General features: G+C 41.5%; 1 protein-coding gene across 2 annotated transcripts in view; it reads left to right on the top strand.

Moving 5' to 3' along the window:
* Positions 1 to 18,928, top strand: part of LOC117519983 (ras-GEF domain-containing family member 1C-like) — a 67,340-nt gene extending 48,412 nt beyond the window's left edge. The window contains exons 3-14 of one of the 2 annotated variants that reach the window (XM_034181276.1): positions 2,886 to 3,008; positions 8,600 to 8,737; positions 12,612 to 12,833; positions 14,075 to 14,149; positions 14,546 to 14,647; positions 16,327 to 16,429; positions 16,504 to 16,583; positions 16,679 to 16,774; positions 16,864 to 16,959; positions 17,047 to 17,170; positions 18,466 to 18,538; positions 18,636 to 18,928. In XM_034181276.1, the coding sequence (XP_034037167.1) occupies positions 2,886 to 3,008; positions 8,600 to 8,737; positions 12,612 to 12,833; positions 14,075 to 14,149; positions 14,546 to 14,647; positions 16,327 to 16,429; positions 16,504 to 16,583; positions 16,679 to 16,774; positions 16,864 to 16,959; positions 17,047 to 17,170; positions 18,466 to 18,538; positions 18,636 to 18,660 (1,257 nt within the window). In that variant the 3' untranslated portion in view covers positions 18,661 to 18,928. The remainder of the gene's footprint in view (positions 1 to 2,885; positions 3,009 to 8,599; positions 8,738 to 12,611; positions 12,834 to 14,074; positions 14,150 to 14,545; positions 14,648 to 16,326; positions 16,430 to 16,503; positions 16,584 to 16,678; positions 16,775 to 16,863; positions 16,960 to 17,046; positions 17,171 to 18,465; positions 18,539 to 18,635) is intronic. The other variant, XM_034181277.1, reaches the window with a different exon arrangement.
* The last annotated feature ends 3,125 nt before the right edge of the window (positions 18,929 to 22,053 follow it).

Consider the following 22,053-nt stretch of genomic DNA (forward strand, 5'->3'; position numbering starts at 1 on the left):
TACGTCCCACCAGAAGCTAGGGCTGCAGTCCTGGACTTCTGTCACGGCTCTAAGCTCTCCTGTCATCCAGGGGTGCGAAGAACCGTGGCAGTTGTCCGGCAGCGCTTCTGGTGGGCGTCCCTAGAGGCCGACGTCCGGGATTATATCCAGGCCTGCACCACCTGCGCCAGGGGCAAGGCTGATCATCGCAGGGCTTCGGGACTGCTCCAGCCGCTGCCCGTGCCCCATCGCCCCTGGTCCCACATCGGCCTGGATTTTGTCACGGGCCTCCCGCCGTCCCAGGGCAACACCACCATCCTCACGATAGTGGACTGATTCTCCAAGGCGGCCCACTTCGTGGCCCTCCCGAAGCTCCTGATGGCCCAGGAGACAGCGGACCTCCTGGTCCACCACGTCGTCCGGCTGCATGGGATCCCAACAGACATCGTCTCCGATCGCGGTCCCCAGTTCTCCTCGCAAGTCTGGAGGAGCTTCTGCCGGGAACTGGGGGCCACGGTGAGTCTCTCATCCGGGTATCATCCCCAGACCAATGGCCATCTGGCCTGGATCGAGTATGCCCATAACAGCCAGGTGTCGACAGCCACCGGCCTCTCCCCTTTCGAGGTGTGTCTGGGGTACCAACCTCCTTTGTTTCCGGTGGTTGAGGGAGAGGTCGGTGTGCCCTCGGTCCAGGCCCACCTACGGAAGTGCCGTCGGGTGTGGCGTGCCGCCCGTTCTGCCTTGCTGAGGGCCCGGATGAGGACGAAGGCCCATGCAGACCGTCGGCGGACCCCGGCCCCTACGTACCGGCCAGCTCAGGCAGTGTGGTTGTCTACTAAGGACATTCCCCTTCAAGTGGACTCCCCTAAACTGCAGGACCGGTATATCGGTCCGTTTAAGATCATCAAGGTACTCAGTCCAGCCGCAGTGAGGCTTCAGCTTCCGGCCTCACTGCAGATCCATCCCGTTTTCCACGTGTCCCGGATCAAGCCCCATCACACCTCACCCCTCTGTACTCCAGGTCCGGCACCACCTTCTGCCCGGATCATCGATGGCGAGCCGGCTTGGACTGTGCGCCGGCTCTTAGATGTCCGTAGGATGGGCCGGGGCTTCCAGTATTTGGTGGACTGGGAGGGGTACGGACCTGAAGAACGCTCCTGGGTGAAGAGGAGCTTCATCCTGGACCCGACCCTCCTGGCCGATTTCTACCGCCGCCACCCGGACAAGCCTGGTCGGGCGCCAGGAGGCGCCCGTTGAGGGGGGGGTCCTGTTGTGTGGGCCGCTGAAGAGGAGGTACTGCTGGCCCACCACCACCAGAGGGCACCCTGCCTGGAGTGCGGGCTCCAGGCACCAGAGGGCGCTGCCGCCTCACAGGAGCAGCCGGGGTGACAGCTGACACTCATCACCTGTGACAGCTGTCACCACTCATCTGATCTGCATCGGTATATCAGCAAGACGTCATCTCCACCTCTTTGCCGAGATATCGTTCTACCTGGAAGGTAACGTACCTCAGCTGACTGTTTGACAGTATTCTTTTGTGACTTTGTGCGTTGTATTGTGGACTACTTTTCCAACGAAAGGTGGAGGTAGCTTTCCTGCCGTACGGATTCCTGGGTGCAAACGCGCCCTCATTTAATTGCTTTTTGTTCCTCGCCAGCAGTACCAGGTCCGACACGCGGAGGCAGTGGCCACCTGGGAGTTCGGGACTTGGCGGCTCCAGTATTCCCGGGGTCTGGTGGCGGAGGAAATCGTGTGGTTCCGGTTCTGCTTTGGACAGGCGTCTCCTATCTTCGAGCCTGCCCACACGACACCTTTGTGAATTGACTCTTGTCTATTGTTGTAATCTGTTGTATTTGTTGTGCACATTCACAACAGTAAAGTGTTGTTATTTGACCTACTCCATTGTCCGTTCATTTGCGCCCCCTGTTGTTGGTCCGTGTACCTACACTTTCCCAACAGTTTGAGATGCTTACTGTTTGCAGCACTGTGCTGTCACACAATAAGAACTTTCTGAAAATAGAATGAAGTGTATATCATGTTGACAACATGGTGACTGAGTGGTTAGCACTGTTGCTTCACAGCAAGAAGGTCGTGGGTTCGATTCCCACCTGGGGCCTTTCTGTGTGGAGATTGTATGTTCTCCCAGTGTTCATGTTGGGGTGCTCCGGCTTCCTCCCACATCCAAAGAAATGCAGGTTAGGTGAATTGGAAACTTGTGCGTGCAGGTGTGAATGTTTTTGTTTGTCGATATGTGGTCCTGTGATAACCTACCCTCCTGTCCAGGCTGTACCCTGCCTCGTGCCCTATGACTGCTGGGCTAGGCTCCAGCTCTCCGTCACTCTTAATTGGAGTAAGCGAGTATAGAAAATGGATGGATATATCATGTTGCAATATTAACATATTTTACTGTAATTGTAAGTATGTTAATATGAGGAGTTCTGAAAAAAAGTATGTTTAGAATTGAAAATGAAATGAAAGTGGATTCAGCAGTTCATTACAATTTCAGACTAATTCACACCATGTGACAGAATGGTTGCAGAAACAGTTGGTGTACTTGCTTTCAAAACAGATTATCCCTGGATTAAGGCTGCCCATACCCCATTCTCCTTTAATTTTATTTATTTATTGCAAAAACATACTGTACAATTCACAGTATATTCCATAAAGCCATTCACATAACCACAGATATAAGTTTTCTTTTTCTTCACAACAGAATTTATGTCCAGTGTATTTTTGCTTGTGAACTCCTGCAGAAAGTCACTTTCGCTTCACAGCCAATTTGATTATGAACCCTGTGTCTGGATTTTAAGTGCAGCTTTGCTTTCTGTAATTACAGAGAACGCTGCTGTATTTTCATTGACAAACTGACAGCATGTGAACAAATGTGTGTTTGTGTCCATTGACAGAAAGCCTATGTGTTCACCTTCTTGTTGAGTGCGCGTCTGTTCATCCCTCCTCCGGAGCTGTTGGCCAGAGTGTGTGAGCTGTGCATCAAGCAGCAGCAGCTGGATCAGAGCCCGCTCGATACGGTCAACACTGCACCACACATGGGTCCATATGTATTTGGACATTGACATTGGAAAAATAATGCGTAGCTTACTTATGCTGAAACACTGTGAAATAGTGTACAAATAATGAATGCTTATGAGTGCAATGGTAATAATATTTTATGCGCCTCATTTAATGGAACATTTCATTTTTCACTTCATGAAATATTCTTTCATTGCATGAGTGAAAAAAAACATTCATTGTTTGTTTTATATAACACCTAAAATATATCATTTATAAACAAGAGAAAAGGGACTTACATTTTGGTGTGTGTCATTGGTTCTTTGAAGTCAAGATATTGCAAACAGTTCCACACAAACTTTAAATTGCAATCCAATCCATTCCAAAATTGTTCATGTGCAGACCCCAGTCTGCTTTCCTCAGTCCAGCAAAAAAAATCATGATAGAAATTTGTCAAGCTCTTCATCCGACAGCGCTTCCACTTCAGCTAGCTACGTCCCAGCAAATACAACAAATGCCTCCAGATGGCTTACGGCGTACTGGATTTGCTTTTTTGTGTTAGACAAATGAGCACCGTCAATAAGCTCATTCAAATCATCTGTCACCAAAATAAACCCCGCCATGTTTGTTCTTAAACTAAGTGCCTTCGCCATGTCAAGGTGGTGGCGGCGTGCAATGGTGCAAAACGTATGGAACCAAAACTGCACAGTAATTGGAATTAATTGGAATGAATGAGCCATATCACATGACGTACAAACCACCAATCAAATGACAAGGATCTATTAACAGTTACATTTATTATTGTCATGTACCGTGCTTGGGGCTCTCTCTGGGAAGGTCTTCCATGAAAACAAATATTTTCACAGTTGTTTTGTTTAACCCTAAATCCTACAATTTTTCAATTCAATTTCAATTTATTTTCCTTTATATAGCGGCAAATCACAACAGAGTTGCCTCAAGGCGCTTCACACAGGTAAGGTCTAACCTTACCAACCCCCAGAGCAACAGTGGTCAGGAAAACCTCCCTCTGAGGAAGAAACCTCAAGCAGACCAGACTCAAAGGGGTGACCCTCTGCTTGGGCCATGCTACAAATATAAATTACAGAAACAATTCACAGAACAATTCACGGATGAATATACAAGAATTGATGTTGGTGCCCAGGACAGGAGGATCGCCAACACAAATACAACTCCCATCTCTGGATGGAGCTGCACCTTAAACAGAGAAAAAACAGAATCAGTCATCAGAAAGACCAAAAATACTGTATAATTTGCCAGCATTAATCAACAAGAAAAACAGAAGAAATACTAAGGTGATCGCCGTTAGCCCTAAGCTTCAATAAAAGACCCAGAATTTAGGTCAAGTTGAGGCCGCGGCATGCTCCAATTACTAATACCATGAATTAAAAGAGTAAAAAGCTTAAAACAAAACTGTACCAGTATGCTAGCCATATGAAAGGGAAAATAAGTGCGTCTTAAGTCTGGACTTGAAAATCTCCACAGAATCTGATTGTTTTATTGACGTAAGGAGACCATTCCACAGAACAGGGGCACGATAAGAGAAAGCTCTGTGACCCGCAGACTTCTTATTCACCCTACAGTGTGTAAACACCCCTAAATCCTACAGTGTGTTGGATTTAGGGGTGTTTATTACCAAAAAATGGAATATATCATTCACAACCATATGTTTATGTGTTTTCAGAAGCTTAGGATGAGCACTTCATATTTTCATGGGAGCTGGCCCCCTCATGGAAGCTGCCATATTGCACCACCATGTTGATACAGTAGCCTAAAAGGGACATACTTACTCTGTCTTTCGCATTGGGCAGGGCGGACAGGAGACTAAAGAAAAAAGAACAGTCTGAGGTTGCTCCACTAACTGACTGTCTACTGGTTGCTCATGCAGGGTAACAAGTTTGACAGTCATCTTTTTTTTAATGAAAGAAAATATTGTACAGTGTGACCCAAAAAAACAGAACACATAAAAATGTAATAAATCCTGCAAAGGTCCAGCAAATTCAACTATTTGCTCGACTTAAACGTCAGTCTGTGTACAGTGATTCCCCAAAGTTTCAGTTATCTTTGGCGCTTTGCATAAAAGTTATGTTCTTTCCAATATATGCTCTAAATGATATGATTTGCTGGCAAAATAGGCCTCCAGGTCTGTTATGTCATGGAAGAACATGACTTTTATGCAAAGTGACCGAGATAACTGAATCTTTGGGGAATGATCGGAAACAGACTGAAGTTTAAGTTAAGGAATTTGCTGGAATTTGCTTTGTAAGATTGATTACCATTTTTATGGGTTCTGTTTTTATTGGGTCACCCTGTATATATTGCTCATCACATACAGCATGAATCCCCATAGAAAAATAATGTGACAGGTAATTGTGACCAATGATATCAAAACACATTCTGTAATGTCAGTTCTAGATAGCATGAAATTTGCCACTCTGTAGCTTTATAGTGGTTGAAAATGCTGTTTGCGGTATTTAAATTTGCTGCTGTTCACTTACAGGCTGTGAATATAATGGGATTTTAATGTTTTAAGTGCAGCCCAGAAGCCCACAGACACTCTGTTCCACCACTGAACATTGACAATTGTTTTATTTTAGTGCAGATGGAAATAAATAATGAATATGAGCTCATAGTGCAGACTGTCATCATTAATGTGAAGGTAATCACAAAGCAGCAACCTCTGGTGCTGAAAGCTGAAACCAGCATGAAAGTGCCAAATCCTGCAGTTCCTTGAATAACCATCTGAGTCTAGCTCCAAAACTGGGTAAATCCCCATAGGCCCCCATATTAAAATGCCCAACTTTAGACCAGAAATAAACATGCAGTCTCTCGCAAAACAAGAGGTCCTTTCAAAGCATTACATTAGAAATATCTGAGATATTATGGCTTACTGTGCAGTTAATTGTACTAAATGCCCATTTAAGGCCTTGTTCACACAAAAACAAAACTGTCCCTATACAATCTTTGTCTTTGTCATTTTCAAACAATGTTCCATAAACAGGGGACATGTCAAGAAATATCTGGTTGCCCATGGACTCAGTGAAAACAATGTACTGCAAATGCCTGCCTGTATGAGGTGCTGTAATGCTCCCACAAAAAAAAAAAAAATAAAATAAAATAAAATGGAGATGATGTGGAGTATTTGTATAACTGGTGTAAGGAGCTAATCAGTATAGCAGCAGAAGCAAGGACTTTACAAAGTGGCACCCTGAGTAAATATAAAGTCTTTTAACCTCACCTGTTGCGTCCATTCAGCCGGATTCATCATCACAGCCTGACGAAAACTATTATCCATATAATGGGCCCTTATTTTGAAAGGTGATGTCTGGAAATACTTTAATTCCTTATCCTAGAAATTGCTTGTGAATAAACAAAGAGGTCCTTCTGTGTTTGTCTGCTCTGGGTGTATTTTGTCAGCCTGAGCTGGAGGAAGCTGCCACTTGTCCTGCCACCAAGAAGAAGAAAAAAAAAATGTTATTTTAAAAACAAAGTCTTTTCTGCAGTTATTTTATTAGTTTCGCGACGGTTGCTTTATTCAGCCATCCTTTGTATCGTCAGCACTCTGCTAGCAATGAAAATAAATCCCATTAAGGATCCACCAAGATAAAAAAAAGTTAAAGTACTGTGTTAATAGCAACAACATATCATCCATTATGCATGGATGAGGAAAGATAGGTGGGGCTATGACATCACTGTTTCAGAAAAGTTCCTTATTGTTTGTCCACATGAAGATGCAAAGGCAGCGTTTTCAGATTTATCCATTCTGAGACCCGTTTTCAGAAAGCATCAGTTTGAGCTCTGAAAACGCCAGTTTAGTGTAGACGAAACACCAAATACGATACAAAACTTTTGCGAATATGTCTAGTCCTCTCTCTGTGGAGAAAGTCTATGCTCCAGTTGTTCCATTTAGTGAAATTTGATTCATTTTCATCATTTTCTGCCACTTTATCTGTGTTCGGGTCACGGTGGCAGAAGACCAACCAGCTCATTCCACACTTCCCTATCCTCGGCCAAACCCTGTAACTCTTCCGGGTGGATCATGATAAGGTGACAATCCAGGGAGAGGAGTGAAATTTTAGTCTTGACTAATCTGTATGTTGGCGCTGATTAGCAGTATTGATAACTTGGTGATTTTAGCTTTGTTGATAGTGCCACAGTTATTGAGGCAGTATGTCTGTGTCATAGCTTTTAATACATTCAGTTCTGAGAACCAGCACCCAGTCCACAAAAAATAAGTATGAATGAAACACCCATGTAAAAGTTAGCCTGTTTTCATTCATCTTACACAGGCCACATCAGCTCAGACCATGCTGCACGTCTTTCCATTTTCAAACCCACTTGTCAAAAAAATCCTGTGGGTGTCATCTAGGGGTGGGTATTGATAAGATTTTAATCGATATCAATACCATTATCGATTCCGCTTATCGATTCCGCTTATCAATCCGATTCCTTATCGATTTCCTCATCAATACCTCTTGTGAATTTTCTGTGTACTAAAAGTAGGCTTTACAGGTTTTCTATGTCAACAACATTTTATTGAGTCTTAAAGTAAATAAATATGAAATTGGTCACTGGATCCTTAAACTCTGGACATAATAAACTCTACATGGTGGATCCTTGATCTCTGGACATAAATAGAAATAAACAAAATCTGTAGTTTTTGTCAAAAGCATTTCCTTTCAGGCATTATTGGCATGAATATCTTTCCATATCTCTGAGCTGAGCTTTTGCTGTGCTGCATGTCAGGATGCAGGACGTCTCATTTTGGGAGGAAAAAACATTTTAGTGGATTGTAGTTTGTCTGTATTACAGTGTTTGGAAAGAGGTGTCATTTTATTTAAAGCAGCAATTCATTTTGAAGTTATTAATTCCAGCCGGACTCTGTCCCGGCACAGAGCCGCACAGCTCCAAACACTGCACGGCTTGATACCCAACCCTAGTGACATCACAGAGGGTTTATCCCGTGTATGGTAATCACATCCCAACGGGGTGAATGAATCAAGTGCTAGACCAACATTTTCTTCTTTTTTTTAAAGATATGCTCAGACAAATGCACTGTTAAAAAGAAAATGTACAAAATCTAGGCTGGAGTCTCCCAGGTGTCTTCTGGCAAAACCCATCTTATATTTCATATGCTTTTCTTAGAGCTCCTTTAGAGCTGTCATGGGTGTCACTTTATAAGGACGTTGTGCTCTAGCCAGATTTGTCACACTGTTCCCACAGTCTTTGTTTCTTAGTGATTAATTTTTCTGAAGTGTACAGCAACATGCAGCACTTGGAATCAACTATGGACCTTTCATATGCCTCCTTGTTAATGAAATGACGTGGGAATGACGCACCTGAGCATGAAATGCTTTTTGTCCATTTCTGTCAAATTAAAACTGACAATTTGCACTGTGAGCTCTGATTCTTTATTTGTTGTCAACTTCAACATGCTGTGAAACAGAGCAAATCAATGTCCTGATACATATGGTTCAGAGTATCCCAACACATATGTCCACATGCAATCACTCGCATTTCTTCCCCATAAATTGCCATGTATTGATTATATTTTAAGTACAGATGTTAACCATTGATACATCTTAAACAACAGGCAAAAGTGCGGAAGTTTGGGCCGAAGATCTTGCAGCTGTTGACGGAATGGACGGAAACGTTCCCATCTGACTTCAGGGATGAGAAGATGGTGGGACATCTTAAAGACATCATTCACAGGATAGCACCCTGTGATGAGGTATCAGGACCACATGGAAAAGAATATTATAATATTAACTTGATTCATGGCAATTTTGATAAATGACAAATAATTTTTGCTGTTTCTCACAGAAAAATATCAAATATGCTTTGGCTCCAGTTGGTCAAATATGATATTATGCTGTGTTTCTATTTTATGTTGTTGTAAATGGAATATTTTTAGGATTTTGGAATTTTATTGGGAAAAACAAATTTCAGGCAATTTATGCTTTCATTTTAGATGAAACACAGTCCCATTCCTTTGGCTTGTCCCTTGTTTCACTTGGGAACGTCACAGCACTTTGGATCTCCATGTTGATTTGGCACAGGTTTTACTCTGGATGCCCTTCCTGACGCAATACCACATTACCTGGAGAATGGGCAGGGGTGGCCTTGAATACTTCAAACAAATGCAAAAAGAACTGACAAACTAATCAGTAATTAAAGTAATTGCCACTGACTTACTGACTTAACCAGGATGGTGGACATCTTGGGTGCCTGAGAATTCATGAGATCCAAATATGTTGCTGGACATCATGGCCAGCATATACACAGGTGCTGTGAGTTCTGAGCAGAGAGAGGTCAGAATGTCTAACTTCTTCCCAGTAAATTCTGATGTCCATTGCTGATGTCCATTGTTTTCTAGCTCCTACTCTGTTCATTGACGGGACATTGGGTGCCTTTGTCAACAAGAAAAGGTTTGCAACCTTGACTTTGCCCATATTGCTGTGATTTTGTGGAATCAATGGATACCCTGATTGTGGCACTTTAAAAGCTGAGTAAGTAGTTTGATTATCTGGATTTGTTGTTGTCCTAGATCAAGACTAAGATTCAGATTTGAATGGCTTCCTGGACTCAGCCAACATAAGTGTGTCTGTTTATGGTGACAGTGTCAAATGGGTTGAGGGATTCTCTTCACAGTGACATTCATGTCTCAGGAAGCTTGATCTGACCCTGAGAGATAGATGACTGTGAAGAGCTTATGGAATCATGAGATCCTTGGACAGAGATGTTTCACAGTTCTGATGCTTTTGCAAGGTGAGCATCTTTAGGATCCTGGTCCTTCCTCTCTTACTGTATGGTTGCGAGACCTGGACGTGAACCAGTGACCTAAGGTAATCATCATATCTTATCAGACCAGACTGATTTTGGTGATGGTGTGGCATTTTTTAGGTCGTTGTCAGTGACGTGTATGCTTAGGGGGCAGTGTTCTTTTATGTGGACCAGGTCTTATTGGGGTTCTCCACAACGCATGCTACAAACCAGAGTTATTAAAGTTTTGCTTCTTCCTTTAAGTTGTTGCTTTTATTTTGTTGTTAATTTTGGGGGTTCAGTTCAGCTTTATAACTCTATGCAGCAGCATTGCATGTTGCTGTGTGCATAAGAGTGTTGTGAAGCCATTTATGTACTTTGTTAGTGTTGCACTTAATATACCATACAGAGAAAGACAACACTGGAGTTTTAACCTGGATTTGATGATCTAAGGTGCAAACCCTTTCTGTTGATGGACAATGTTATCGCACCAGCTACATGGCTGACCACACCTCATTTTTAGACTTACGCATCTACACAAGTGGTATCCTGATCAAGAGGAAGCAGGCACATGGTTTAAAAATAACATAATGCTAAAATAGCCCTGGCTGTATGGGCATTGCTTTTTTATAATTTACATTTGTTTAATTGGTAGTGTGCATATGTGTGTGTATATATATATATATATATATATATATATATATATATATATATATATACACACTATATATATATATATATATATATACACACACATATGTATAGAAATAATTTACATTCATTATTAAAATCCTATTGTCTTACGTACAACTTGTACATGTTCAGTAAAGCCCCTCTATCAATCATAAACAATATTTTATTTTATTTACATTTTAACTGTCTGCAGGAGGGCGAGCGTGTGCACATACATGAGCATTAGACAAGACCAGAAGTTAGCTTTGAGTCAGCGGAAGTCGGCGTGCACGCTGACGTCCGTGAAATGTCTTGTAAATGACTCCAGAGGTGTTATCAGGTTACAAAAACAGCATTTTCAGTTTTAGAAGTATTTATTTCTCGCTAGCTTTTACATAATATATGACAAAGAGGTTATATTTACACACAAACGAAACAGAGTTTGCAGCTACCTAGAGACCAGTCTGTGACGTCACCATGCTGACACCCGTGAAATGTCTTGTAAATCACTTCAGAGGTGTTATCAAGTTACAAAAACAGTGTTTTAAGTTTTAGAAGTGTCTGTTTCTCACTAGCTTTTACATAATATATGACAAAGAGGTCATATTTGCACACAAATGAAACAGAGTTTGCAGCTAGCTAGACCAGCCGCTGATGTCACGGTGCCAGTCTACTCTGATTGGCTGTCACCCCTGCAAAAAAAAAAAAAAAATGTAACAGAATGTGACTTTTTAACCTCATAAAATACCTCTTAGAATAGGTCAAGGTTAGCCATCTTTGAACTTGTCCAAGGTCTGTGTCCCAAGAATGTTCCCTGTGAATTTGAAGACTCTGGCATTAAGAGAACTGAACTTATGATGAGCACAGACAACGGATGCAAAGTCTTCGTAATACTCGATGGCTATATTTGATGGCCTTGGGTAAAAATGGCAGGTGTCAGGTTGAAACTAGGAATGACACTTCTTGCGTTTTGCACTGTTTTTGCACCGAGTGGAAGGTCAGGCCATTGTATTTAACACTGAAAATGAAGTTGTGTGATTGTGAGCCGCACTGCAAGTGTGGCCAGTCTGACTGCAACTGCAGTGAGGAACGCTCTGATGGCGAAATAAATTCCATCACCATGACTACAGCTGTAGTGAGGTGATGGAAGGAGTCAGAGTGTCACTGTAGGGTGAGGAGCAGGAGCTGCATGTTTCACAGTCGTGCATTACAGAGGACAGAGGGAGTGTTTTAGGCCAAAGAAAGAAGGTAATGACTGGGAGGAAGGACAGGATGTTAGAGGAGTGGCTGCGCCCACAGCCTCGAGGGAAAAGAGATGGATTGAGAAGGTGGCGGGGGGGGGGGGGGGGGGGGCATAGAGGAGGATAGAGAGCAGAAGGAAGAAGGAGGAAGAGGAGAATATGGGGAAAAAGGCAGGGAAAGGGGAAAAAGGGGGACGGGCAGGTGGTGATGAATGAGGTGTTTTTTACAGGTGACTGTCTGTTCCTGACCGGTGTGTTCAGACACGAGGGAGCTGTGGCTGCGGGTCAGTTGTGAGAAAGACTGACCGAATGAACTCTCTGACGCATCATCTGGCGACAACCAGTTAATGACGCAGTGCACATCAGCTTCAAATGAAACAATAAATGCTTCATGAATTTATCCTCTTTGACCAACAAATGACACGACGCAAATGTTTTTGAATGGGAACATTTTAAAGATTATATAGTAGGCGTTTTTGCAGCACTTTTTACCAAAATTTTAGCAACTTTAACTTTTGACCGCTGTACAAACTGAAATTCACCTTTGTTACCATTCTTGCTGTTTTTACCCCATAACTCCATAACATTCAGGCACAGATAGTCCAGACTGTACCTTTTTGGAATCTTTGCAATCAGACAAATAATTTGGTATAGGTTTTCAATATTATTGGAGCATTTTTTAAATTTTCACCCCTGTGTAAATCTTCATTTGACCCCTACCTGGCTGCCTATTGAACATTTAGTTGGATAACATGCTTTTACAAAAGAGTAATGTCGAAGGAGTATTTGTGCCAAATGTGGTGCTTGTTTCACCATTTGAAATATTCCTCTGTAAGTATTCTGTTATCTGCTTCACTATCTGTGGTGCAGTGTGATTTTGAAAGCACTTCCAATCAACAGTTTTCTGTATGTTTGTTCTTCTCTCTCCAGGCGTACTGGAAAACCCTGAACCAAGTGCTGCAGAAGCTTAGCCAGAGACTGGATCTGATGAGTCAGGGGGAGGAGAGCATCGTGAAGGTCTCTCTCAATGCCTCCTCTATCTCTGACAAGCTGGTGGTCTACAAGACAAAGCCTCCACCCATCCAGAAGGACATGCTGTCCATCTGCAATGACCCGTACACGCTGGCGCAGCAGCTCACCCATGTGGAGCTGGTGAGGAGGGGCGGTGGGGAGGAAGGGAGGAGGCCAGGGCAGAGGTCAGGGTGAGAGATGTAAACAAAGACCGGGTGGGGGGAGGAGTGGAAATGGTGCTTGAAGGTGGGAGGGAGGTGAGGACAGGTGGAAGTCGGAAGCGATGAGGAAGTCCACGACACCGTTCTTAATAGAATTTAACCTGATGTATTAGAATGTGAGAAGATAATCTCAAGTGCGCCTCACATTGCACGCCTGGTGCCATCTCTCTGTTCCTGTGTGTTGTTGGCTTAAACACATATATGGTGGTGATTGTACCATTGTCTGAGAGGTGACATCATCCCAGACATCAGTGGTGCGCTTGGGGCTTCAAACAAAGCCGTTGGATGGATGTGACCTGACAGCTTCACACATACAGACCAGCGCACACATACAGGGTAGGCCAATAAAATGTTACCACTTTTTAAATTCGTACAATTTCCCAAATAACAAAGATTTCTTTTTCATTTTCAGGAAAATCAATTCCTGAAAATGAAAAAGAAATTCGGAGAATCCCTCTTGAGATGTGTGGGCAGCTGATCTGCTCTGTGTCAGCCTGATCCCGTCAGATCTCAGAAGCTAAGCAGTGCGGGGCCTGGTTAGTACTTGGATGGGCGATCTCTTTGGAACACCAGCAGCTGTATGTGTTTCTCCAGGTTACACTGGAGTTGTGTCGGGAAGGGCATCCGGTGTAAAACTTGTGGCAAATACCAATACGGATCTGGCTGTATCTGATGTGGCGACCCCGAACAAAAAACAGGAGCAGCTGAATGGAAAACAACAACAACAACAACCTCTTGAGATGTGTGGCAATGTCATCACAAACTTCAGTGTGCATGTTGCAGCTGTAATCCAGAGAAGAGGAGTGTGGATTGAACATGTCATCAATTATTGAACTGTGTGGAAAACAAGAGACAAAGTGGGACGACTGCAGTGCTGCTTTTGCATGTGTTCACAACAGTAGAGCTCATCGTGCTTTCTGTTTTGTGTGTGTACCCGTGTGTTGAGCTCTTTCTGCATTTATTTATATGTTCACACATCTGCGCACCTTGTAACAGAAACGGAAATCTTCTCAAGTGTCACTTTGAGGAAATATGACTCCAGTGAGTCACGTCAGTGAGTCATTACTTCCCTTATTGATTGTCTTCCATTAGTGAAATGAAAGACTTATTAATGGGGCTATACCCCCCTTTTTTTTTTCTTTTTTTTGGCATGTTTTCCAGGAACATTTGAGTCACATTGGACCGGAAGAATTTGTCCAAGCCTTTGTGCAAAAAGATCCACTGGATGGGACGCAGGTAAAGTCACATTTACATCATAAAATGTGAGCATATAATGTATGTAAATTCAAAATAAATGTGTTCTTCAAAGATATTTGTACATGCAAATGTTTTGCCGAATGTGGATGGAGTGGGGTTGGGGGGAAAAAAGGAAATCTGATTAGGAATAATGACAGGAAAACGATTTTTCAGACATTCATTTTGTGTTTTTGTCGCCTGATTTTCACTTCTTCTGTCCTTGGTTTGTGATGTTTGTGTCTCACTTTGCCAGTAATCTTGTTATTTCTGCTCTCAGCTGACTGTCGCTTACCCTCATACAGGAGGTCGCTCTGTAAATACAAAGCTAATTAGGATCAGAGGAAGTCACAGTGGTAGCACTTCCTGTACTTAGTGTGTGTGTTTGTGTGTAATCAGCAGCCATGCTTCAGTGAGCAGAAGAAGAAAACCTCCAATCTGGAGGCGTATGTGCGATGGTTTAACAGACTGTGTTACCTGGTAGCGACTGAGATCTGCATGGTGAGTTGAAAAATGACTTTGTCTCCGAAAAAAAGCTGAACAGACACTGTGGAAAGACATGGATATTCTTGACATGATCCTGAAAATGTTTATGGACAGCACTATGGACAGCCTGTGCCGTTACCACATGTACATGTCACATTTACATCACACTGTGTGTGGAATATTGGTAGTTCAGAGTATTTATTCGTTTTTCTCGTGATATTTACATATTTTATGTATTAATAAACTTTATACACTTTAGATTTTTTACATTTACGATATTGATTGATCAAAAAATTATTTCATGATTTTTTTTTTTTTTTTTTTTTTTAAAGAGAGGATTAACACAGCGTATCACTGCCCCCTCATGGCTTTTATAGGTTGCTACACTCTTGGCTGTGTCAAAAACTCTTGTGAGACATGTAAAAATTATTTTAAGAATTTTATCCAATATGAAGAATTAAGAAGACTTTCTTTAAGAGAAGCAAACAAAAAACATCACATGAAAGTGATTCCGTGAAACTGTGTGACGAGCCTCCTGGAATGGTGCACAGCAAACACAGTGAGTCAGGACTGGTGTGTGTGTGTGTATGTGTGTGTTGGTGGAGATTTTAAAAAAAAAATGTTTAGCACAGATTTATTTATTTATTTATGTTTGAACATTAAATAGGGTTTTCACTGCTTGTGCAAGGCTGCCAAGAATTAAGGTTGTGGGAAAATATAATAAAGTCACTCTCCACTGGCAGCCTTTTTTTTTTTTTTTTTTTTTTTTTAAAGGGGCCATATATAGTGTGAGATTTTTTTTGGGGGGGGGGGGGGGGTGGCGGCACATTTTTACATTTAAATCTGAATGAGTTTTGTATTAAACGTCATAAAAGTCCCATAATTTCTGTGCATAAAATTACAACAATGCTATAAACAAAATTTAGGCCTGAGTTGTTTTAGACTTCTGTGACATATGTCTTACTTGCTTGCTTTAAGAGACACACTCACTTATCTGGCAAACATAGTGAGCAGCAGCTCCTTTGTCTCTGAAGCAAGAAGTGCAGAAAAAGCTTGTTTCTTATGCATCTCTCACACGTGTAACACACATGATCATAATGACATCACATTAGACTGTATATATACTGAATACACCCTTTGTGGTGTCACTCAGAGGTTTTCAAATAAAATGGTGTCAAATGTTGCCATCAGGCACTGTCATCTTGTACTTTTGGAGCCAGATTCGAGGTGTCATTTGAGGAACTGTAGGCTTTGGCACTTCTGCACTGGCTTCATTTCTCAGCACCAGAGACTGACTGCCTATACTGTCTACATTGTGATTTGTCATAATTTTATATACTTTCCAAAACTCTGCAGTATGTTCATCATTATGTTCAAAAATAGACATAAAATGTGTCTAAACTCCTCCACCCCATTTACAGTATTGGACTGAAAGGACTGCATTCACAAAATAAGAGCAACCATAAATTTCTGACATCCGCCAGTCCGGATCACCCCCAAAATTCTGTGGAGTCTTCCATGGCCTAATATCTATCTGTGGTGAAAATGTCATCAAAATCCGTACAGTAGTTTTGACGTAATCCTGTTTACGGACATAAAAAGTGAGAAAGAAAAAAGAGGAGAGGGTGACAACAAAAACACGTGAACCATTGCTTTAAAGAATATCTTTATAATTCTATGGTTCCTTTATGCAGCCAGCTAAGAAAAAGCAGCGAGCTCAGATGATCGAGTTTTTCATCGATGTTGCCAGGGAGTGTTTCAACATCGGAAACTTCAACTCCCTGATGGCCATCATCTGTAAGTATTTCAATGAGTACACGCCACATGTTAGAAGTTTTCATTAAAAATGACTTGTACACGTCCTCCTGCAGCCGGGATGAACATGACTCCCGTGTCACGACTGAAGAAGACGTGGGGCAAAGCAAAGACCGCCAAGTTCTTCATCCTGGAGGTAAACACGATCCAACCTGTTTGATGGCTGAGAAAGCACTCAACAGCGAGAAAAGTGACGCTCACGAGATGTTTCTGTGCCGTTTTCTTTGCCAGCATCAAATGGATCCGACGGGAAACTTTTACAACTACAGGACAGCCCTGAGGGGGGCGGCCCATCGCTCTCAGACTGCCAACAGCAACAGAGAGAAGGTAGAGCTCAGCACCACGCCGCCGTTGTGACTCAGTAACCACGGTGCCGTCAAATGTGTCCTTCTTCATCTCTGTCCCTGCTTCAACAGATTGTGATTCCCTTCTTCAGTTTGCTCATCAAAGACATTTACTTCCTGAATGAAGGATGCGCCAACCGGCTGCCAAACGGCCACGTCAACTTTGAGGTGAGGCTGAGAAACACACACACACTCTTGTCTTTTCTGTTTCTTCAGCCGTTTTAAATATTTAATAATGACCATATTCATTTTTAGAAATTTATGGAGCTTGCACGGCAGGTGGGAGAGTTTATGACGTGGAAACAGGTGGAGTGTCCATTCGAGCAAGATCGGGCCATCCTACACTACCTCCACACCGCTCCCATCTTTAGCGAGGACGGTGAGGCTGAACACGCTCATCCACCAGCTGAAATTATCTGTTTTTCTCTCAGTTAGTTAACTGAACAAAAAGTCAGATGTTTTGTTAATGGATTCATCCTTTAACATCTTTTGACAAGAAAGAAAATGCGAGTTTTTCTTGTTCCAGCATCTCAACTGTGACAGCTCATACTCTACTGTTGCATTTGAGATCAGTTCATTTTGACAGACATTTGCAGTGTTATTTACCAGCTGGCTTGATTGAACCCATTTTAAACTGATTTAAAGCAGTCATGTTTGGAGGAAACCAGGCACCATCCCTACAGTGAAACGTGGTGGTGGTAGCATCATGCTGTGAGGATGTTTTTCAGCAGTAGGAACTGGGAGACTAGTCAGGATTGAGGGAAAGATGAATGCAGCAATGTACAGAGACATCCTGGATGAAAACCTGCTCCAGAGTGCTCTTGACCTCAAACTGGGGTGATGGTTCATCTTTCAGCAGGACAATGACCTTAAGCACACAGCCAAGATATCAAAGGAATGGCTTCAGGACAACTCTGTGAATGTCCTTAAGTGGCCCAGCCAGAGCCCAAACCTGAATCCAAATGAACATCTCCGGAGAGATCTGAAAATGGCTGTGCACCAACACTCTCCATCCAACCTAATGGAGCTTGAGAGGTGCTGCAAAGAGGAATGGAAAAAACTACCCAAAGATAGGTGCACCAAGCTTGTGGCATCATATTCAAGAAGACTTGAGTCTGTAATTGCTGACAAAGGTGCATCAACAAAGTATTGAGCAAAGGGTGGGAATACTTATGTACATGTGACTTCTTAGATTTTTGTTTGTTTGTTTGTTTTGTTTTTTCTCCTAAGCCTCAGGGGGATGGGGGAATTGACATTTACATTTGTATTTTTTGTTGTTGTTGTTGGTATGTTATGTATGTTCAGTTAAATATGAAAATAGGAAAATAAAGTGTATAAATTTTTAATAAATTTGCAAAAAAATTAAAAAAAAAAACTTGTCATTATGGGGTTCTGTGAGTAGAATTTTGAAGGGAAAAATTAATTGAATTCATTTTGGAATAAAACTGTAACATAACAAAATGTGGAAAAGTGAAGCATTGTGAATACTTTCCGGTTGGTTTGTTGGTTGGTCGGTAGATAGGTATGAATTTTTATTTTTATTTTATTTTTTTACAGGGTATAATTCTCATCTTTACTCAGTGGTGACAACAAATTATTACTGGATGCATTTTAAATGTCATTAATATTAGTTCCTTTTATTTTCCATTGGATTCTTTTCTCGTCCTTTAACAGGACTCTACCTTGCATCCTACGAGAGTGAGAGTCCAGAGAACCAAGTTGAGAAGGACAGGTGGAAAGCACTCAGGTGAGAATCAAAGCACATTTCAAATGAGAGATGATATCAATTTACTTCCACATACTTTTCATCATCGACCTCTTCACCCTTCTCTTTTCTTTGTCAGGTCTAACGTTCTGGCCAAAACATGAGGCAGCGAGGGAGCGCGTGTTCTCTTTGCACTAAAATGAACTGTGAAGGAGCCTAGCTGGTACTTAGGTGTTTTTCTATGAAGAAATGACAAAAAACAAATTTGATGAGCAGGATTCATCAAGAAGAGAAGAATATTTTAAAAATGAAGCTAAGGAAACTGGATGAAAATGCCTTGTGATGAGGTACGATAAATGGGAGAGGAACACAACTTCTCATCGCAGTGTGTTTACTCTGTGAACATGTTTACCACCATAAACAGTACAGTTACAGGGACAAACCACTTCATGAAATGAAACTCCTCTTGATGCTATTGTTGTTTTGGTATTCGCTCATTGAATTTCTCCTGTTTTTGTTGGTCCTCTCCTTCTCTCCAAAGCCTTGTTGAGGTAATTCTGTTCCCTTACCTGTAAAGTACTGTAATTATACTTAAAATGATGTGAAGGGCGCTGGCTAGCCTGAATTTTGTAGATTAACTAAAGGAATAGCAACTTTAAGTATCTTAGAACCCAAAAGACAGTAGTCCTTTTAACAGCTGTGTTTCTTATGTGAGCCAGATTAGCAATCTACGGTGTCCAAGAAAGGCCACAACACTTCCAAATTAGGAAAATGCTAGCAAATGCAGAAACCACAAATACAAAGGACTCCTACATGAATTCAGCAACAGGTTGTTCCGTCAAAAAAGAAAAAAGTCTTGCAAATTGCGAAAATTCTTGCAAACACGGAGAACACAAATACAGCATACAACAGTTTAATCTGTTAACACACTTACTGCAAATTCACAAAAAACTGACACTTGTTGCAGAGTTCCACAACACAAAGGAAGTACCAACAACACAAAAAGTTTGTTCCTGGAGGACTTTTATGAACTTATGTTGATCAGTGCATTGCAAATAAAATCATAAAATGTAAAAATATAGCCATTTTAAATATTAAAGTCATCAATAAGGTAAATAAATAAACTTAGGCAGGTCTGCTGGCAAGGCAGGGATAAAGATACCGTTGCACCGTGATGCACTAAATGATCTGTCAGTTCACGTCTGCCAGGTAGAAACCTGTGTTAGTGTTGTTCCTACTTCTACTGTGTTGTAGCTATTTGCAGCACTCCTGTGTTTTTCTGTACACTTCATGAATTTAGAACAACTGTTATCAAATTAAATTGATTCATGTGATGTAACTTATTGTTGAGTTCTCTCTTTGCAAGGTTTTTTTATGTAAGCATTTTCTGCATTTGCTTTTGTTGCCTACATCTAGAAGTGTTGTGGCCTTTCTTGGCCACCATAAACCTGCTCATTCATTCATATCTGTTCCAAATATCCTGACTTCTCCTGCATGAGAACCACTGGGAAAACCTTTCTTTTGTTGTTATTATTATTAATTTTCCTGGAGTTTTATTTAATTGTTTTTTTCCCCACAGCTAATAATAATCAGAGTTTACCGATACTACAGAGTTTACTCATTTTATGTACAGTAGTGTTCAGAATAATAGTAGTGTTATGTGACTAAAAAGATTAATCCAGGTTTTGAGTATATTTCTTATTGTTACATGGGAAACAAGGTACCAGTAGATTCAATAGATTCTCACAAATCCAACAAGACCAAGTATTCATGATATGCACACTCTTAAGGCTATGAAATTGGGCTATTAGTAAAAAAAAGTAGAAAAGGGGGTGTTCACAATAATAGTAGTGTGGCATTCAGTCAGTGAGTTTGTCAGTTTTGTGGAACAAACAGGTGTGAATCAGGTGTCCGCTATTTAAGGATGAAGCCAGCACCTGTTGAACATGCTTTTCTCTTTGAAAGCCTGAGGAAAATGGGACGTTCAAGACATTGTTCAGAAGAACAGCGTAGTTTGATTAAAAAGTTGATTGGAGAGGGGAAAACTTAAACGCAAGTGCAAAAAATGATAGACTGTCCATCTACAATGATCTCCAATGCTTTAAAATGGAGAAAAAAAAAAAAAAACACGCGTGGAAGAAAACGGAAAACAACCATCAAAATGGATAGAAGAATAACCAGAATGGTAAAGGCTCACCCATTGATCAGCTCCAGGATGACCAAAGACAGTCTGGAGTTACCTGTAAGTGCTGTGACAGTTAGAAGACGCCTGTGTGAAGCTAATTTATTTGCAAGAATCCTCCGCAAAGTCCTTCTGTTAAATAAAAGACAGGTGCAGAAGAGGTTACAATTTGCCAAAGAACACATCAACTGGCCTAAAGAGAAATGGAGGAATATTTTGTGGACTCATGAGAGTAAAATTGTTCTTTTTGGGTCCAAGGGCCGCAGACAGTTTGTGGGATGACCCCCAAACTCTGAATTCAAGCCACAGTTCACAGTGAAGACAGTGAAGCATGGTGGCGCAAGCATCATGATATGGGCATGTTTCTCCTACTATGGTGTTGGGCCTATATATCGCATACCAGGTATCATGGATCAGTTTGGATATGCTAGAATACTTGAAGAGGTCATGTTGCCTTATGCTGATGAGGATATGCCCTTGAAATGAGTGTTTCAACAAGACAATGACCCCAAGCACACTAGTAAACCAGCAAAATCTTGGTTCCAAACCAACAAAATTAATGCCTCGCAGATGTGAAGAAATCATGAAAAACTGTGGTTATACAACTAAATACTAGTTTAGTGATTCACAGGATTGCCTAAAAAAGCAGTTTGAACATAATAGTTTTGAGTTTGTAGCATCAACAGCAGATGCTACTATTATTGTGAACACCCCCTTTTCTATTTTTTTTTTTTTTTTTTTTTTTTTTTTACTAATAGCCCAATTTCATAGCCTTAAGATTGTGCATATCATGAATGCTTGGTCTTGTTGGATTTGTGAGAATCTACTGAATCTACTGGTACCTTGTTTCCCATGTAACAATAAGAAATATACTCAAAACCTGGATTAATCTTTTAATTCACATAGCACTACTATTATTCTGAACACTGCTGTATTATGAGATTAATCCGAGTCCCGGTGGCAGCCAGAGCCGGTGTTTATTTGTACAGGTGGCATTTACCCCTCATCTTTCTGCTCTTCAGGAAGTTTTCTCTGACTGACGTTCAGTTGTCTGATATATTTATGGAAATTTCTGTGCTGACAGATGTATAGTTCTTAATCATTTCTTTTTCTTTGCTGAATATGAAGTCAGTGGCATGCTACAGTATGACCGGTGTCTTTTTCAAGAGGCATTAAGAATTTCCACCTTGAATTGTGTTCTAATTAATATACAAATAACCATCTGTTGCATTCTTCAGAACTATACTGAAGACCTCAGAGGGAAACTCGTGCCATATGTGTCATGGCATTTTGACTTAAACTGTGTTTTTTTGTTTGTTTGATTGATTTTTAAGTTTGCGATTTAGGAGCTATTTTTAATGGTGGGGGGTGGGAA

This window comes from Thalassophryne amazonica, chromosome 11 (genome assembly GCF_902500255.1).
Source record: "Thalassophryne amazonica chromosome 11, fThaAma1.1, whole genome shotgun sequence".
In the NCBI taxonomy this organism is placed as follows: Eukaryota; Metazoa; Chordata; class Actinopteri; order Batrachoidiformes; family Batrachoididae; genus Thalassophryne; species Thalassophryne amazonica.